This window comes from Oncorhynchus mykiss, chromosome 10, assembly GCF_013265735.2.
Source record: "Oncorhynchus mykiss isolate Arlee chromosome 10, USDA_OmykA_1.1, whole genome shotgun sequence".
Taxonomy (NCBI): domain Eukaryota; kingdom Metazoa; phylum Chordata; class Actinopteri; order Salmoniformes; family Salmonidae; genus Oncorhynchus; species Oncorhynchus mykiss.
The window spans coordinates 3,872,954-3,889,589 of record NC_048574.1 but is presented as its reverse complement, the minus strand read 5'-3'; the positions used below and the strand labels follow the sequence as shown (position 1 = coordinate 3,889,589).

The 16,636-nt window shown below is 48.2% G+C and overlaps 1 protein-coding gene across 2 annotated transcripts in view; it reads right to left on the bottom strand.

Annotated features, from left to right (window-relative positions):
• The window catches only part of LOC110492874 (serine/threonine-protein kinase TAO1), a 36,136-nt gene that overhangs the window by 13,309 nt on the left and 6,191 nt on the right, over positions 1 to 16,636 (bottom strand). For both annotated transcript variants that reach the window (XM_036989503.1, XM_036989504.1), the window contains exons 2-12: positions 15,528 to 15,799; positions 14,416 to 14,487; positions 10,092 to 10,193; positions 9,858 to 9,903; positions 9,611 to 9,707; positions 9,279 to 9,392; positions 9,045 to 9,136; positions 5,180 to 5,273; positions 4,002 to 4,083; positions 3,670 to 3,837; positions 3,061 to 3,261 (exon numbers count right to left, since the gene is read on the bottom strand). In XM_036989503.1, the coding sequence (XP_036845398.1) occupies positions 3,061 to 3,261; positions 3,670 to 3,837; positions 4,002 to 4,083; positions 5,180 to 5,273; positions 9,045 to 9,136; positions 9,279 to 9,392; positions 9,611 to 9,707; positions 9,858 to 9,903; positions 10,092 to 10,193; positions 14,416 to 14,487; positions 15,528 to 15,659 (1,200 nt within the window). In that variant the 5' untranslated portion in view covers positions 15,660 to 15,799. The remainder of the gene's footprint in view (positions 1 to 3,060; positions 3,262 to 3,669; positions 3,838 to 4,001; positions 4,084 to 5,179; positions 5,274 to 9,044; positions 9,137 to 9,278; positions 9,393 to 9,610; positions 9,708 to 9,857; positions 9,904 to 10,091; positions 10,194 to 14,415; positions 14,488 to 15,527; positions 15,800 to 16,636) is intronic.

The following is a 16,636-nucleotide window of genomic DNA, read 5'->3' as shown; positions in this document are numbered from 1 at the left end:
TCACCCATGCTCTACCAAGGTTACCAAGGTTACCCATCACCATGCTCTACCAAGGTTACCAAGGTTACCCATCACCATGCTCTACCAAGGTTACCCATCACCATGCTCTACCAAGGTTACCAAGGTTACCCATCACCATGCTCTACCAAGGTTACCAAGGTTACCCATCACCATGCTCTACCAAGGTTACCAAGGTTACCCATCATCATGCTCTACCAAGGTTACCAAGGTTACCCATCACCATGCTCTACCAAGGTTACCAAGGTTACCCATCACCATGCTCTACCAAGGTTACCCATCACCATGCTCTACCAAGGTTACCCATCACCATGCTCTACCAAGGTTACCCATCACCATGCTCTACCAAGGTTACCCATCACCATGCTCTACCAAGGTTACCCATCACACAGCTTTGACCTACTAGTATGTTGGTCAAAATGTACAGAAAACAAATGTGTAGGCAGGTTACATAGGATTCAAACCTTCTCAAACCTTCTCAAACAATTAACTTCTTGAGAAAAATATATAATTCATAACATATTTTTGGGGGTCAGTACCTAAGATAGAGTCTGTCTGTATTCTTGATTTCATGGTCCTGTTTTATCGCTGTGCTGATCCCTAGACAGTTCATTACCTCTGTCAAATTGTTTATATTTGACAGCTAGTACTATAATAAAAGACTAGACAGGATTCCCCAACTGACGGCCCACGGGCTGAATTTGGCCTGCGGGTGGTTTTATTTGGCCCCCCCAAGATTTCAGAGCAAAATATTTATTTTAAAGATATACAGTGCATTGGGAACGAATTCAGTTCCCTTGACTTCTTCCACATTTCGTTACAGCCGGATTCTAGAATGGACTGTTCTGCCTGTGATTATTATTATTTGACCCTGCTGGTCATCTATGAACGTTTGAACATCTTGGCCATGTTCTGTTATAATCTCCACCCGGCACAGCCAGAAGAGGACTGGCCACCCCTCATAGTCTGGTTCCTCTCTAGGTTTCTTCCTAGGTTTTGGCCTTTCTAGGGAGTTTTTCCTAGCCACATTGGTTGCTGTTTGGGGTTTTAGGCTGGGTTTCTGTACAGCACTTTGAGATATCAGCTGATGTACGAAGGGCTATATAAATAAATTGGATTTGATTTGATTTTGACGATATAGGTTTGTTTTCCTCATCAATCTAAACACAATACCCAATAACGACAAAGAAAAAACAGGTTTTTAGAATTTTTAGCAAATTTAATACGAAGAAGAAGGAAAAAAGGAAATATCAGGTAAGTATTGAGACCCAAGCTACAAGCTTGGCACACCCGTATTTGGGGAGTTTCTCCCCCATTCTTCTCTGCAGATCCTCTCAAGCCCTGTCAGGTTGGAGCTTCACTGCACAGCTATTTTGAGGTCTCTCCAGAGATGTTCGATCGGGTTCAAGTCCGGGCTCTGGCTGGGCCACTCAAGGACATTCAGAGATGTGTCCCGAAGCAACTCCATCGTTGTCTTGGCTGTGTGGTTAGGGTCGTTGTCCTGTTGGAAGGTGAACCGTCGCCCCAGTCTGAGGTCCTGAGCGCACTGGAGCAGGTTTTCATCAAGGATCTCTCTGTACTTTCCTCTGTTCATCTTTGCCTCTATTCTGACTAGTCTCCCAGTCCCTGCCGCTGAAAAACATCCCCACAGCATGATGCTGCCACCACCATGCTTCAACATAGGGATGGTGCCTGGCTTCCTCCAGACGTGACACTTGACATTCAGGCCAAAGGGTTCAAATCTTGGTTTCATCAGACCAGAGAATGTTGTTTCTCATGGCCTGAGGTGCCTTTTGGCAAACTCCAAGCGGGCTGTCATGTGCCTTTTACTGAGGAGTGGCTTCCGTCTGGCCACGAAACCATAAAGGCCTGATTGGTGGAGTGGAAGGGTATTGGTGGTTCCAAACTTCTTCCACTTAAGAATGATAGAGGCCACTGTGTTCTTGGGGACCTTCAATGCTGCAGACATTTTTCGGGAACACTTCCCCAGATCTGAGCCTCGACACAATCCGGTCTCTGAGCTCTACGGAAAACTCCTTCGACCTCATGGCTTGGTTTTTGCTCTGACATGCACTGTCAACTGTGGGACCTTTATATAGACAGGTGTGTGCCTTTCCAAATCATGTCCAATCAATTGAATTTACCACAGTTCGACTCCAAGTTGTAGAAACATCAAGGATGATCAATGAAAACAGGATGCACCTGAGTTCAATTTCGAGCCTCATAGCAAAAAGTCTGAATACTTATGTAAATAAGGTATCTGTTGTTTATTTTTAATACATTTGCAAAAAAAATTACGTTTTTTATTTTTTTCGTTTTGTCATTATGGTGTATTATGATGTCATTATGGGGTATTGTGATGTCATTATGGGGTATTGTGATGTCATTATGGGGTATTGTGATGTCCTTATGGGGTATTGTGATGTCATTATGGGGTATTGTGTGTAGATTGATGAGGTAAAACATGTATTTAATCCATTTTTAGAATAAAGCTGTAATGTAACAAAACGCGGGGTCAGAATACCTTCCAAATGCCCTGTATATACACTACTGTTGGCCGATTAATTAGGGCCGATTTCAAAAGCATAGCGGTGTGTGTGTGTGTGTATAGCGGTGTGTGTGTGTGTGTATAGCGGTGTGTGTGTGTGTGTGTATATATAGCGGTGTGTGTGTGTGTGTGTACATAGCGGTGTGTGTGTATATAGCGGTGTGTGTGTGTGTATAGAGGTGTGTGTGTGTATAGCGGTGTGTGTATATAGCGGTGTGTGTGTATATAGCGGTGTGTGTGTGTGTGTGTGTGTATATAGCGGTGTGTGTGTGTGTATATAGCGGTGTGTGTGTGTGTATATAGCGGTGTATGTGTGTGTATAGCGGTGTGTGTGTGTATAGCGGTGTGTGTGTGTATATAGCGGTGTGTGTGTGTATAGCGGTGTGTGTGTGTGTATATAGAGGTGTGTGTGTGTGTGTGTATAGCGGTGTGTGTGTGTGTGTATATAGCGGTGTGTGTGTGTATAGCGGTGTGTGTGTGTATAGTAGACCCACTGGTTTGAGGTGTATGACAGAGCTGTTGGACATGACCGTGTGGTCTCCCTCCATCAGGTCCAGCTCACTGCGGTCGTCCTGTGTTGCTTCATTCAGACTGTTGACTGAGCTGCTCTGGGAGCTGATAGACATACTGGGGATGGACTGGTTACTGCCCACACTGTTCACTGTGTCTGTACGACCTGCACCGTGCTCCACCTCCTAGACACGGAGAGAGAGACACACAGAGAGAGACAGAGACACATACACACGGAGAGAGATACACACAGAGAGAGATAGAGAGAGAGAGAGAAAGAGACAGAGACACACACACACGGAGAGAGAGAGACACAGAGAGAGAGAGAGAGAGAGAGAGAGAGAGAGAGAGAGAGAGAGAGATAGAGACAGAGACAGAGAGACACACGGACACACACAGAGACACGGAGAGAGACAAAATACGGAGAGAGACAAGAGACATAGGCAGATAGACAGAGATTGGTCAGGTAGTGTGATCAGCGTCATGACGCTGCCTCCACTCTGGTTAGAACTGACGGTATGGAGACTACAAATCACAACTGGAACAAGACCCCCCCCCCCACACACACACCCTCCCTCCCTGAACACACAGACCTCGTCTCCGTCCTGTGTCTCAGCCTGTGGTTCGTTGTGAGCTTCTTGAAACAGGATCTTCTTCATCTTACGGTACTGTAGGTTGTCCAGCTCTCTGACCGCCTCTTTGGTCCTCAGGATCAGATCCATCAGAACGGAGTCTGGACGCTCCCGCTGGACAAACACGTGCTACGGAGGGGGGGGGGGGGGGAGAAAGAAAGAAAGAAAGAGAGAGAGAGAGAGAGAGAGAGAGAGAGAGAGAGAGAGAAGGAAGGAAGGAAGGAAGAAAGGTGTTTAAGGAGAGGGTAGGTTATCTTGTTTAAGTCGACAGTTATTTTTGAAAGTGTTCTCACGTTCAGTAGATGGTCAGAGTGGGGTCTATCCTGGGGGATTTTCTGAAGGCAGGAATCAACAAAGTTTCTAAAGTAATCCGTCCTGCGAAGAGAGAAGCAGGAAACGAGGGAGGAGGAAAAAGAGGGGGGATCAGGAAACGAGGGAGGAGGAAAAAGAGGGGGAGAGAGGGGGGGATCAGGAAACGAGGGAGGAGGAAAAAGAGGGGGAGAGAGGGGGGATCAGGAAACGAGGGAGGAGGAAAAAGAGGGGAAGAGAGGGGGGGATCAGGAAACGAGGGAGGAGGAAAAAGAGGGGGAGAGAGGGGGGGATCAGGAAACGAGGGAGGAGGGGAGAGAGGGGGGGGATCAGGAAACGAGGGAGGAGGAAAAAGAGGGGGAGAGATGGGGGATCAGGAAACGAGGGAGGAGGAAAAAGAGGGGAAGAGAGGGGGGATCAGGAAACGAGGGAGGAGGAAAAAGAGGGGGAGAGAGGGGGGGATCAGGAAACGAGGGAGGAGGAAAAAGAGGGGGAGAGAGGGGGGATCAGGAAACGAGGGCGGAGGAAAAAGAGGGGGAGAGGGAGGGGATCAGGAAACGAGGGAGGAGGGAAGAGAGGGGGGATCAGGAAACGAGGGAGGAGGAAAAGAGGGGGAGAGAGGGGGGGATCAGGAAACGAGGGAGGAGGAAAAAGAGGGGAAGAGAGGGGGGATCAGGAAATGAGGGAGGAGGAAAAAGAGGGGATGAGAGGGGGGATCAGGAAACGAGGGAGGAGGAAAAAGAGGGGGAGAGAGAGATCAGGAGACGAGGGAGGAGGGAAAGAGGTGGAAAGAGGGGGAGAGATGGGATCAGGAAATGAGGGAGGAGGGAAAGGGGTGGAAAGAGGGGGAGAGAGGAGTGATCAGGAAACGGGGAGAGGTGGGAATCAGGAAACGAGGGAGGAGGAAAAGGGGTGGAAAGAGGGGGAGAGAGGGGGGATCAGGAAACGAGGGAGGAGGGAGAGAGGAGGAGACAGAGAGGGATCGGGAAACGAGGGAGGAGAGAGAGAGGAGGAGACAGAGAGATCAGGGGCAAGACAATTAAAGTAACAGTAAAATCCACCTATGATAGAAATGACAACGCTATCTACTTATGAAAAGATATTGGGCTGTGTGTGTGTGTGTGTGTGTGTGTGTGTGTGTGTGTGTGTCTGTAACACTCACCAGTCTCTGGACTGCAGTGTAGGGCTCTCATTCTGCGCTATGTGGTACAAGGCACTCATGGCGTTCATATTAAACAGAGGAGGCTTCCTCTCCGCTGTACACCAGGAAACACACACACACCAGGAAACACACACACACCAGGAAACACACACACACCAGGAAACACACACACACACCAGGAAACACACACACACACCAGGAAACACACACACACACCAGGAAACACACACACACACCAGGAAACACACACACACACCAGGAAACACACACACACCAGGAAACACACACACACACCAGGAAACACACACACACCAGGAAACACACACACACCAGGAAACACACACACACACCAGGAAACACACACACACCAGGAAACACACACACACACCAGGAAACACACACACACACCAGGAAACACACACACACACCAGGAAACACACACACACCAGGAAAGACACACACACCAGGAAACACACACACACACCAGGAAACACACACACACCAGGAAACACACACACACACCAGGAAACACACACACACACCAGGAAACACACACACACACCAGGAAACACACACACACCAGGAAACACACACACACCAGGAAACACACACACACACCAGGAAACACACACACACCAGGAAACACACACACACCAGGAAACACACACCAGGAAACACACACACACACACCAGGAAACACACACACACACACACCAGGAAACACACACACCAGGAAACACACACACACCAGGAAACACACACACACCAGGAAACACACACACAAACACACACACACACCAGGAAACACACACACACCAGGAAACACACACACACCAGGAAACACACACACACCAGGAAACACACACACACACCAGGAAACACACACACACACCAGGAAACACACACACACACCAGGAAACACACACACACACCAGGAAACACACACACACACCAGGAAACACACACACACACCAGGAAACACACACACACACCAGGAAACACACACACACACCAGGAAACACACACACACACCAGGAAACACACACACACCAGGAAACACACACACACCAGGAAACACACACACACCAGGAAACACACACACACACCAGGAAACACACACACACACCAGGAAACACACACACACACACCAGGAAACACACACACACACACCAGGAAACACACACACACACCAGGAAACACACACACACCAGGAAACACACACACACCAGGAAACACACACACACCAGGAAACACACACACACCAGGAAACACACACACACCAGGAAACACACACACACCAGGAAACACACACACACCAGGAAACACACACACACCAGGAAACACACACACACAAGGAAACACACACACACCAGGAAACACACACACACAAGGAAACACACACACACAAGGAAACACACACACACCAGGAAACACACACACACACCAGGAAACACACACACACCAGGAAACACACACACACAAGGAAACACACACACACAAGGAAACACACACACACCAGGAAACACACACACACCAGGAAACACACACACACCAGGAAACACACACACACAAGGAAACACACACACACCAGGAAACACACACACACCAGGAAACACACACACACCAGGAAACACACACACACCAGGAAACACACACACACGAGGAAACACACACACACGAGGAAACACACACACACGAGGAAACACACACACACCAGGAAACACACACACACCAGGAAACACACACACACAAGGAAACACACACACACAAGGAAACACACACACACCAGGAAACACACACACACCAGGAAACACACACACACCAGGAAACACACACACACAAGGAAACACACACACACCAGGAAACACACACACACCAGGAAACACACACACACAAGGAAACACACACACACCAGGAAACACACACACACCAGGAAACACACACACACCAGGGTTTCCGTTAGGACAACGTAACCGGGAAGATTTGAATGTACCAGACATCTATATGCATTCAGGTCCAAGAGTAGAAAAAGCCAGAAGGAAATCTACTGGAAATCAAATACTGAGAAGTGCATAAAAAAAAGGCTTGATTTCCTTGCGTCTGAATCGGACGCAGTCTGAATCGGGCCCTATTGGCATAGCCTACTCAGTCTGAATCGGGCCCCATTTTCATAGCCTACTCAGTCTGAATCGGGCCCTATTGGCATAGCCTACTCAGTCTGAATCGGGCCCTATTGGCATAGCCTACTCAGTCTGAATCGGGCCCTATTGGCATAGCCTACTCAGTCTGAATCGGGCCCTATTGGCATAGCCTACTCAGTCTGAATCGGGCCCTATTGGCATAGCCTACTCAGTCTGAATCGGGCCCCATTGGCATAGCCTACGCAGTCTGAATCGGGCCCCGTTGGCATAGCCTACTCAGGCTGAATCGGGCCCTATCGGCATAGCCTACTCAGTCTGAATCGGGTCCTATCGGCATAGCCTACTCAGTCTGAATCTGGCCCTATCGGCATAGCCTACTCAGTCTGAATCGGGCCCTATCGGCATAGCCTACTCAGTCTGAATCGGGCCCTATTGGCATAGCCTACTCAGTCTGAATCGGGCCCTATTGGCATAGCCTACTCAGTCTGAATCGGGCCCTATTGGCATAGCCTACTCAGTCTGAATCGGGCCCTATTGGCATAGCCTACTCAGTCTGAATCGGGCCCTATTGGCATAGCCTACTCAGTCTGAATCGGGCCCTATTGGCATAGCCTACTCAGTCTGAATCGGGCCCCATTGGCATAGCCTACTCAGTCTGAATCGGGCCCTATTGGCATAGCCTACTCAGTCTGAATCGGGCCCCATTGGCATAGCCTACTCAGTTTTCTCCAACTTTCGTTTTACTTCAATGAAAAAGGCCAACGGTAACGTAGGCCACGGATTCTCTCTCCTCACAGTAAGGCAGCGTGCAAGGAGTGAGAGAATGGTGGAGTGAGAGAATGGTGGGTGAGAGAATGGTGGAGTGAGAGAATGGTGGGTGGAGTGAGAGAATGGTGGGTGGAGTGAGAGAATGGTGGGTGGAGTGAGAGAATGGTGGGTGGAGTGAGAGAATGGTGGGTGGAGTGAGAGAATGGTGGGTGGAGTGAGAGAATGGTGGAGTGAGAGAATGGTGGAGTGAGAGAATGGTGGAGTGAGAGAATGGTGGAGTGAGAGAATGGTGGAGTGAGAGAATGGTGGAGTGAGAGAAGGGTGGAGTGAGAGAATGGTGGAGTGAGAGAATGGTGGAGTGAGAGAATGGTGGAGAGAGAGAATGGTGGAGTGAGAGAATGGTGGAGTGAGAGAAGGGTGGAGTGAGAAAATGGTAGAGTGAGAGAATGGTGGAGTGAGAGAAGGGTGGTGAGAGAATGGTAGAGTGAGATAATGGTGGGTGGAGTGAGAGAATGGTGGTGGAGTGAGAGAATGGTGGGTGGAGTGAGAGAATGGTGGGTGGAGTGAGAAAATGGTGGGTGGAGTGGGAGAATGGTAGAGTGAGAGAATGGTGGGTGGAGTGAGAGAATGGTAGAGTGAGAGAATGGTGAAGTGAGAGAATGGTGGAGTGAAAGAATGGTGCTGAAAATTGGGGTGTATGACAGGCAGCCTAATCAGCCATTTTTTCCCTCCCAGACAATTTGGCCGGCTACAATTTTATTTAAAAAAAATATACAAAAAATAAATAAAAAATAAAGAAATGTAATTTTTTAAAAAATACATTTACCCTAAAAAAAACAACGTATTTTTCATTTATTTATTTTTAGCAAAAAGCTGACAATTGCTGGTTAACGGAAATCCTAATACACACAGTATGTTACACATATAAACGATGGAAAACCACCCACACCCTTTACCTAGCTCGACACAGGTGATCCCAAGGGACCAGACATCCACCTTTCCGTCATACTGGCCCTCGTCCATGGCCAAGATCACCTCTGGGGCCATCCTGCAGAGAATGGGGCGAGGTGGGGGGATCAATTACAATCATTGAACATTTTGCATAATGTATAGAATTAAAAAAACTGTCATGTGGTCAAAGCTTGCCGCCTGGTAGACCCCCGTGACTGTCTGTCTCTGCTGTCCCTCACCAATATGGCGTCCCCACGAAGGAGTTGGCTGGGGAAGCGATGGAGGCGGAGCCAAAGTCAGCAAGCTTGACCTGACCTGGCTCCGTCAGTAGGATGTTACCTGCTTTGATGTCTCTGGGAGGGAGGGGGAGAGAGAGAGACAGAGAGCGAGGTGGGAGGGAGGGAGGGAGGGAGGGGGAGAGAGAGAGATGGGAGGGAGGGAGGGAGGGAGGGGGAGAGAGAGAGATGGGAGGGAGGGAGGGAGGGAGGCAGGGAGGGAGAGAGAGAGAGAACCACTGGGTTAGTAGGTGTGATATAATCACCATGCTTCAAACTGTCAGGTAAACCCTCACCTGTGAATCATGTTGTGGGAGTGAAGGTAGGCCAAACCCTGCAAAGCACCATGGGTAATGGCAGCGATCTCCATTTCCTGAAGAGGCTTTTTATGAACTAAATCGGTGAGAGAATATTTCAGAAAACATTTGCTAAGGATTAAACAGGTTGAGCGTAACGGAATCCAAACACACAATCTAAGTTGACTTGACGCAGTAGAATACATGTCAAACAGAACAGCTGTTGTTTTTAAAAAAAAATTCTTACCTTCTAGAACATCAGAGGCTGAACCCAGACAGTACTCCATCACTAACTGGACACAGAGAGAACACGGAACACAGAACACACGGAACACACAGAACACAGAACACACGGAACACACAGAACACATTATGACAACAGAACATTAAGAGAAAGGGGCTAAGAAAGTGTGTGTGTGTGTTATCGTGTGTGTTCTAGGTAGTAGTCCTCCAAAGTCCAGTGTGTGTATGTGTGTCTTACCCATGCTGTGTGTTCTCGTAGGTAGCAGCCCTTGTACTCTATACTGTTGGGATGTTGAATCCTCTGGAGAAACTTCACCTCTTTTATGATGTCCTGCCATTTCTGTGTGTGAGAGAGAGAGAGAATTAACATGTTTTATTCAACATTTATTAAAACAATTAAATAAAAATGTCCAATAATAATATATTGTATAATTCAATATGAACATACACATTATACATATAAAAATGCAAAAAACACAGTCATGGGAAGCACAAATAAATCATCACAAATCACCCAGAACAGAACAGTTTACATTCCTCCCCAAATCAATTACTTAAATTGCCTGATCGACACCACAACATCAAGATGAAATCGATGTTTTATTTTGTTCCAGCAATGCGGTGCATTCAAACTAAAAGCTGATGTAGAGGTCCTGGATGGCAGGCAGCTTGGCCCCAGTGATGTACTGGTCCATACGCACTACCCTATGAAGTGCCTTGCGGTTGGAGGCCGAGCAGTTGCCGTACCAGGAAGTGATGCAACCGTTCAGGATGCTCTCGATGTTGCAGCTGTAGAACCTTTTGAGGATCTCAGGACCCATGCCAAATCTTTTTAGTTTCCTGAGGGGGAATAGGCTTTGTCGTGCCCACTTGACGATTGTCTTGGTGTGTTTGGACCAATCTAGTTTGTTGTTGATGTGGACACCTAGGAATTTGAAGCTCTCAACCTGCTCCACTACAGCCCTGTCGATGAGAATGGGGACGTGCTCGGTGCTCCTTTTCCTGTAGTCCACAATCATCTCCTTAGTCTTGGTTATGTTGAGGGATTGTTTGTTATTCTGGCACCACCCGGCCAGGTTTCTGACCTCCTCCCTATAGGCTGTCTTGTCGTTGATCAGGCCTACCACTGTTGTGTCAACAGCAAACTTAATGATGGTGTTGGAGTCGTGCCTGGCCATACAGTCGTGGGTGAACAGAGAGTACAGGAGAGGACTGAGCACGCACCCCTGGGGAGCTCCAGTGTTGAGGATCAGTGTGGCAGATGTGTTGCTACCTACCCTCACCACCTGGGGGCGGCCTGACAGGAAGTCCAGGATCCAGTTGCAGACGGAGGTATTTAGTCTCAGGTTCCTTAGCTTGGTGATGAGCTTTGAGGGTACTATGGTGTTGAACGCTGAGCTGTAGTCAATGAACAGCATTCTCACGTAGGTGTTCCTTTTGTCCAGGTGGGAAAGGGCAGTGTGGAGTGCAATAGAGATTGTATCATCTGTGGATCTGTTTGGGCGGTATGCAAATTGGAGTGGGTCTAGGGGTTTCTGGGATAGTAGTGTTGATGTGAGCCATGACCAGCCTTTCAAAGCACTTCATGGCTACGGACGTGAGTGCTACGGGTCGGTAGTCATTTAGGCAGGTTGCCTTTGTGTGCTTGGGCACAGGGACTATGGTGGTCTGCTTGAAACATGTTGGTATTACAGACTGAAAATGTCAGTGAAGACACCTGCCAGTTGGTCAGCACATGCCCGGAGCAGAGCACCTGGTAATCTGTCTGGCCCCGCAGCCTTGTGTATGTTGACCTGTTTAAAGGTCTTACTCAGGTCGGCTACGGAGAGCGTGATCACACAGTCGTCCGGAACAGCTGATGCTCTCATGCATGCCTCAGTTTTGCTTGCCTCGAAGCGAGCATAGAAGTGATTTAGCTCATCTGGTAGGCTCATGTCACTGGGCAGCTCGCGGCTGGGCTTCCCTTTGTAGTCTGTAATAGTTTGCAAGCCCTGCCACATCCGACATGATTCAATCTTAGTCCTGTATTGATGCTTTGCTTGTTTGATGGTTCATCTGAGGGCATAGCGGGATTTCTTATAGGCATCCGGATTTGTGTCCCGCTCCTTGAAAGCCGCAGCTCTACCCTTTAGCTCGATGCGGATGTTGCCTGTAATCCATGGCTTCTGGTTGAGATATGTACGTACAGTCACTGTGGGGACCACTTCCTCAATGCACTTATTGATAAAGCCACTGATGTGGTGTACTCCTCAATGTCACCGGAAGAATCCCGGAACATATTCCAGTCTGTGATAGCAGAACAGTCCTGTAGTTTAGCATCTGCTTCATCTGACCACTTTTTTTTATAGACCGAGTAACTGGTGCTTCCTGCTTTCATTTTAGCTTTTAAGCAGGAATCAGGAGGATAGAGTTGTGGTCGGATTTAACAAATGGAGGGAGAGGGAGAGCTTTGTACGCGTCTCTGTGTGTGGAGTACAGGTGATCTAGAATGTTTTCCCTCTGGTTGCACATTTAACATGTTGATAGAAATGTGGTAAAACAGATTTAAGTTTCCCTGCATTAAAGTCTCCGGCCACTAGGATCGCTGCCTCTGAGTGGTTTCCTGTTTGCTTATTTCCTTATACAGCTGACTGAGTTAGTGTAGCATCCATCTGTGGTGGTAAATAAACAGCCACGAAAAGTATAGCTGAGAACTCTCTAGGCAAGTAGTGTGGCCTGCAGTTTATCACAATATACTCTACTTCAGGCGAGCAAAATCTAGAGACTTCCTCAAATTTCGTGCACCAGCTTCCTCTTGCAAATAATTGGGATGTCTGCCCTATGGGGTGTTTGGAGAATATCGTGTGAGTCCTGCTTGCTGCTGTTGTTGAAGAACAAATCTTTGTCTAATCCGAGGTGAGTGATCGCTGTCCTGATATCCAGAAGCTCTTTTCTTCCGTAAGATACGGTTTTAGAAACATTATGTACAAAATAATTTACAAATATCGCAACAACAAAAACACATAATATCACAATTGGTTAGAAAGGCGTAAAACGGCGGACATATCCCCTGCCGCCATTTTGTCTATATGTTTAAAAAAATATATCAAATCAATATCAATCCAAATGCCCCATAATGACATCACAATACCCCATAATGACATCACAATACCCCATAATGACATCACAATACCCCAATAATAAGTATTTATATTCATGTACATAAAGTTACAACTAAAGTGGTTGCTGTAATATGACCAAACCTGATTGGTTAACATTCAAAATACATTTCTCCGAATTTTTTTTTTTTTAAAGGCAGAAATTGTACATTTACAAAGGATTCAATAATCTTAGCTAGACAAGGAAGCCTTGAAAATGGGGTGATAATTATTGAGAAAGAAAGAAAATAAAGAGAGAAAAGAGGGGAAAAGGAGAGAGAAAAGAGGGGAGAAGGAGAGAGAAAAGAGGGGAGAAGGAGAGAGAAAAGAGGGGAGAAGGAGAGAGAAAAGAGAGGAGAAGGAGAGAGAAAAGAGGGGAGAAGGAGAGATAAAAGAGAGGAGAAGGAGAGAGAAAAGAGAGGAGAAGGAGAGAGAAAAGAGCAGAGAAGGAGAGAGAAAAGAGCAGAGAAGGAGAGAGAAAAGAGCGGAGAAGGAGAGAGAAAAGAGAGGAGAAGGAGAGAGAAAAGAGAGGAGAAGGAGAGAGAAAAGAGAGGAGAAGGAGAGAGAAAAGAGAGGAGAAGGAGAGAGAAAAGAGAGGAGAAGGAGAGAGAAAAGAGCAGAGAAGGAGAGAGAAAAGAGCAGAGAAGGAGAGAGAAAAGAGCGGAGAAGGAGAGAGAAAAGAGAGGAGAAGGAGAGAGAAAAGAGAGGAGAAGGAGAGAGAAAAGAGAGGAGAAGGAGAGAGAAAAGAGAGGAGAAGGAGAGAGAAAAGAGAGGAGAAGGAGAGAGAAAAGAGGGGAAAAGGAGAGAGAAAATAGGGGAGAAGGAGAGAGAAAAGAGGGGAGAAGGAGAGAGAAGAGGGGAGAAGGAGAGAGAAGAGGGGAGAGAGCGAGCAGAGAGCGAGCAAAAGAGGTGGAGGAGGAGACAGATGGTATTAAAAAATAAACTATAAAAGACGCAGACTGCTTTGCATTTACTTCAGCGGAGACATTGGTTCTTTAAATCAACCAACATACCTGGGTAAATAAGAGTGCAAAGTAAACACCTAGCCCACCCTGAAAGAACACAACCTAAAGACAACATTGTAGATCTTCTTCAAAAAAATGTATGATCTCATGTGTGGCATGTTCCTGTCTGCCTTCGGTCTCCTGGTGGGCGACTCTCATCGTACACAGATTAGGTCTTAATCCGAGTATAGCTACTCTGTCATTAGGAGCAGAAGCAAGGCGAGAGTGAGAGTGTGTGAGAGAGCCGTGGGGTGACCTTGGAGCGTGAGACGATGTGTGTGTGTGTGTGTTCAGCTCACACATTTGTATCGGAGTGTGTGTGCTTTAACATAATCATTTCTCAAGTGTACTGAGACTTCTGTTTCTGTTGTCCCCTATCAAATAAAGGTAATAAATATAGTACATAACGTGTCTGTCTCACCTCGTTGGACTGCTTTCCACTATAAGACATCTTCTTGATGGCCACCACCTCTGTAGATCGTACATCCCGCGCCTTAGACACAGAGAACACAGGCGGGACAAGAGGCCTGTTACAGGTGGGAAGGAGGACTATTACAGGAAGCCTATTACAGGAGGACATTACAGGAGGACGGGAGGACTATTACAGGAGGACAATTACAGGTGGGACAGGAGGACTATTACAGGTGGACTATTACAGGAGGTCTATTACAGGAGGACTGTTACAGGAGGACTATTACACGAGGGCTATTACAGGAGGTCTATTACAGGCAGACTATTACAGGAGGACTATTACAGGTGGACCATTACAGGAGGACATGACAGGCGGGACAGGAGGACTATTACAGGTGGATTATTACAGGAGGTCTATTACACGAGGACTGTTACAGGAGGACTATTACAGGAGGACTATTACAGGAGGACTATTACAGGTGGACTATTACAGGAGGACTATTACAGGTGGGATAGGAGGACTATTACAGGTGGGACAGGAGGCCTATTACATAAAGATTATTACAGGACTATTACAGGTGGGACAGGAGGACTATTACAGGAGGACTATTACAGGAGGAATATTACAGGAGGACAATTACAGGCAGACTATTACAGGAGGACTATTACAGGAGGACTATTACAGGTGGGATAGGAGGACTATTACATGAAGAGTATTACAGGAATATTACAGGCGGGACAGGAGGACTATTACAGGTGGGACAGGAGGACTATTACAGGAGGACTATTACAGGAGGACATTTACAGGTGGACTATTACAGGAGGACGGACTATTACAGGACTATTACAGGAGGACTATTACAGGAGCGCCAGGAGGACTATTACACGAGGACTATTACAGGAGGACTATTGCAGGTGGGACAGGAGGACTATTACAGGAGGACTATTGCAGGTGGGACAGGAGGACTATTACAGGAGGACTATTGCAGGAGAGTGCCCTCTTTTACCAAGGGCAGCTAGAGATAGACTTGAGCCTGCCCTGTTGTATCAATAAAGATGACGGAGTGTGTGGGTGTAGAGAAGTGTGTGTGTGTGTGTGTGTGTGTGTGTGTGTGTACATACAAAGTAGACGGCTCCGAAGCTGCCATGTCCTATCTCTCGGAGGTCAGAGAACAGTTTCTCTGGGTCTTCCTTGAAGAACAGCTCGGCTACCTCCGGGTCCTTTAGGCTGCCCGCCCGCACAGAGGAGGGCATGCTGGGTAATGTAGTCTGCTGTCTCCCGGCAGGACGGGGGGCAGGACCAGGGGACTATCTGGGCGTTGGAGCGCGGCTGCGTCTACGCCAGAGCAGTCGACGACTCATCTGCTGGAGTGGAGGGGCCGGAGCATGGGCACCTGGAGGGAGAGAGAGAGGGGGAGACAGAGAGGGGAGGGAGACAGAGAGGGGAGGGAGACAGAGATGGGAGGGAGACAGAGATGGGAGGGAGACAGAGAGGGGAGGGAGACAGAGAGGGAGACAGAGAGGGAGACAGAGAGGGGAGGGAGACAGAGACGGACGGAGACAGAGAGAGAGACTATATATCATGTCCTTTGTCAGACAACAATGGGCTCACTCTGCTTACTTAATAGGTTTTCATGAATGGGGCGGCAGGTAGTCTAGTGGTTAGAGTGTAGGGGGGGGGGGGGGGGGGCGGCAGGTAGCCTAGTGGTTAGAGTGTAGGGGGGGGGGGGGGGGGGGGGGGGGGCGGCAGGTAGCCTAGTGGTTAGAGTGTAGGGGCGGCAGGTAGCCTAGTGGTTAGAGTGTAGGGGCGGCAGGTAGCCTATTGGTTAGAGTGTAGGGGCGGCAGGTAGCCTAGTGGTTAGAGTGTAGGGGCGGCAGGTAGCCTAGTGGTTAGAGTGTAGGGGGGGCAGGTAGCCTAGTGGTTAGAGTGTAGGGGCGGCAGGTAGCCTAGTGGTTAGAGTGTAGGGGGGGCAGGTAGCCTAGTGGTTAGAGTGTAGGGGCGGCAGGTAGCCTAGTGGTTAGAGTGTAGGGGCGGCAGGTAGCCTAGTGGTTAGAGTGTAGGGGGGGCAGGTAGCCTAGTGGTTAGAGTGTAGGGGCGGCAGGTAGCCTAGTGGTTAGAGTGTAGGGGGGGCAGGCAGCCTAGTGGTTAGAGTGTAGGGGGGGCAGGTAGCTTAGTGGTTAGAGTGTAGGGGGGGCAGGTAGCCTAGTGGTTAGAGTGTAGGGGGGGCAGG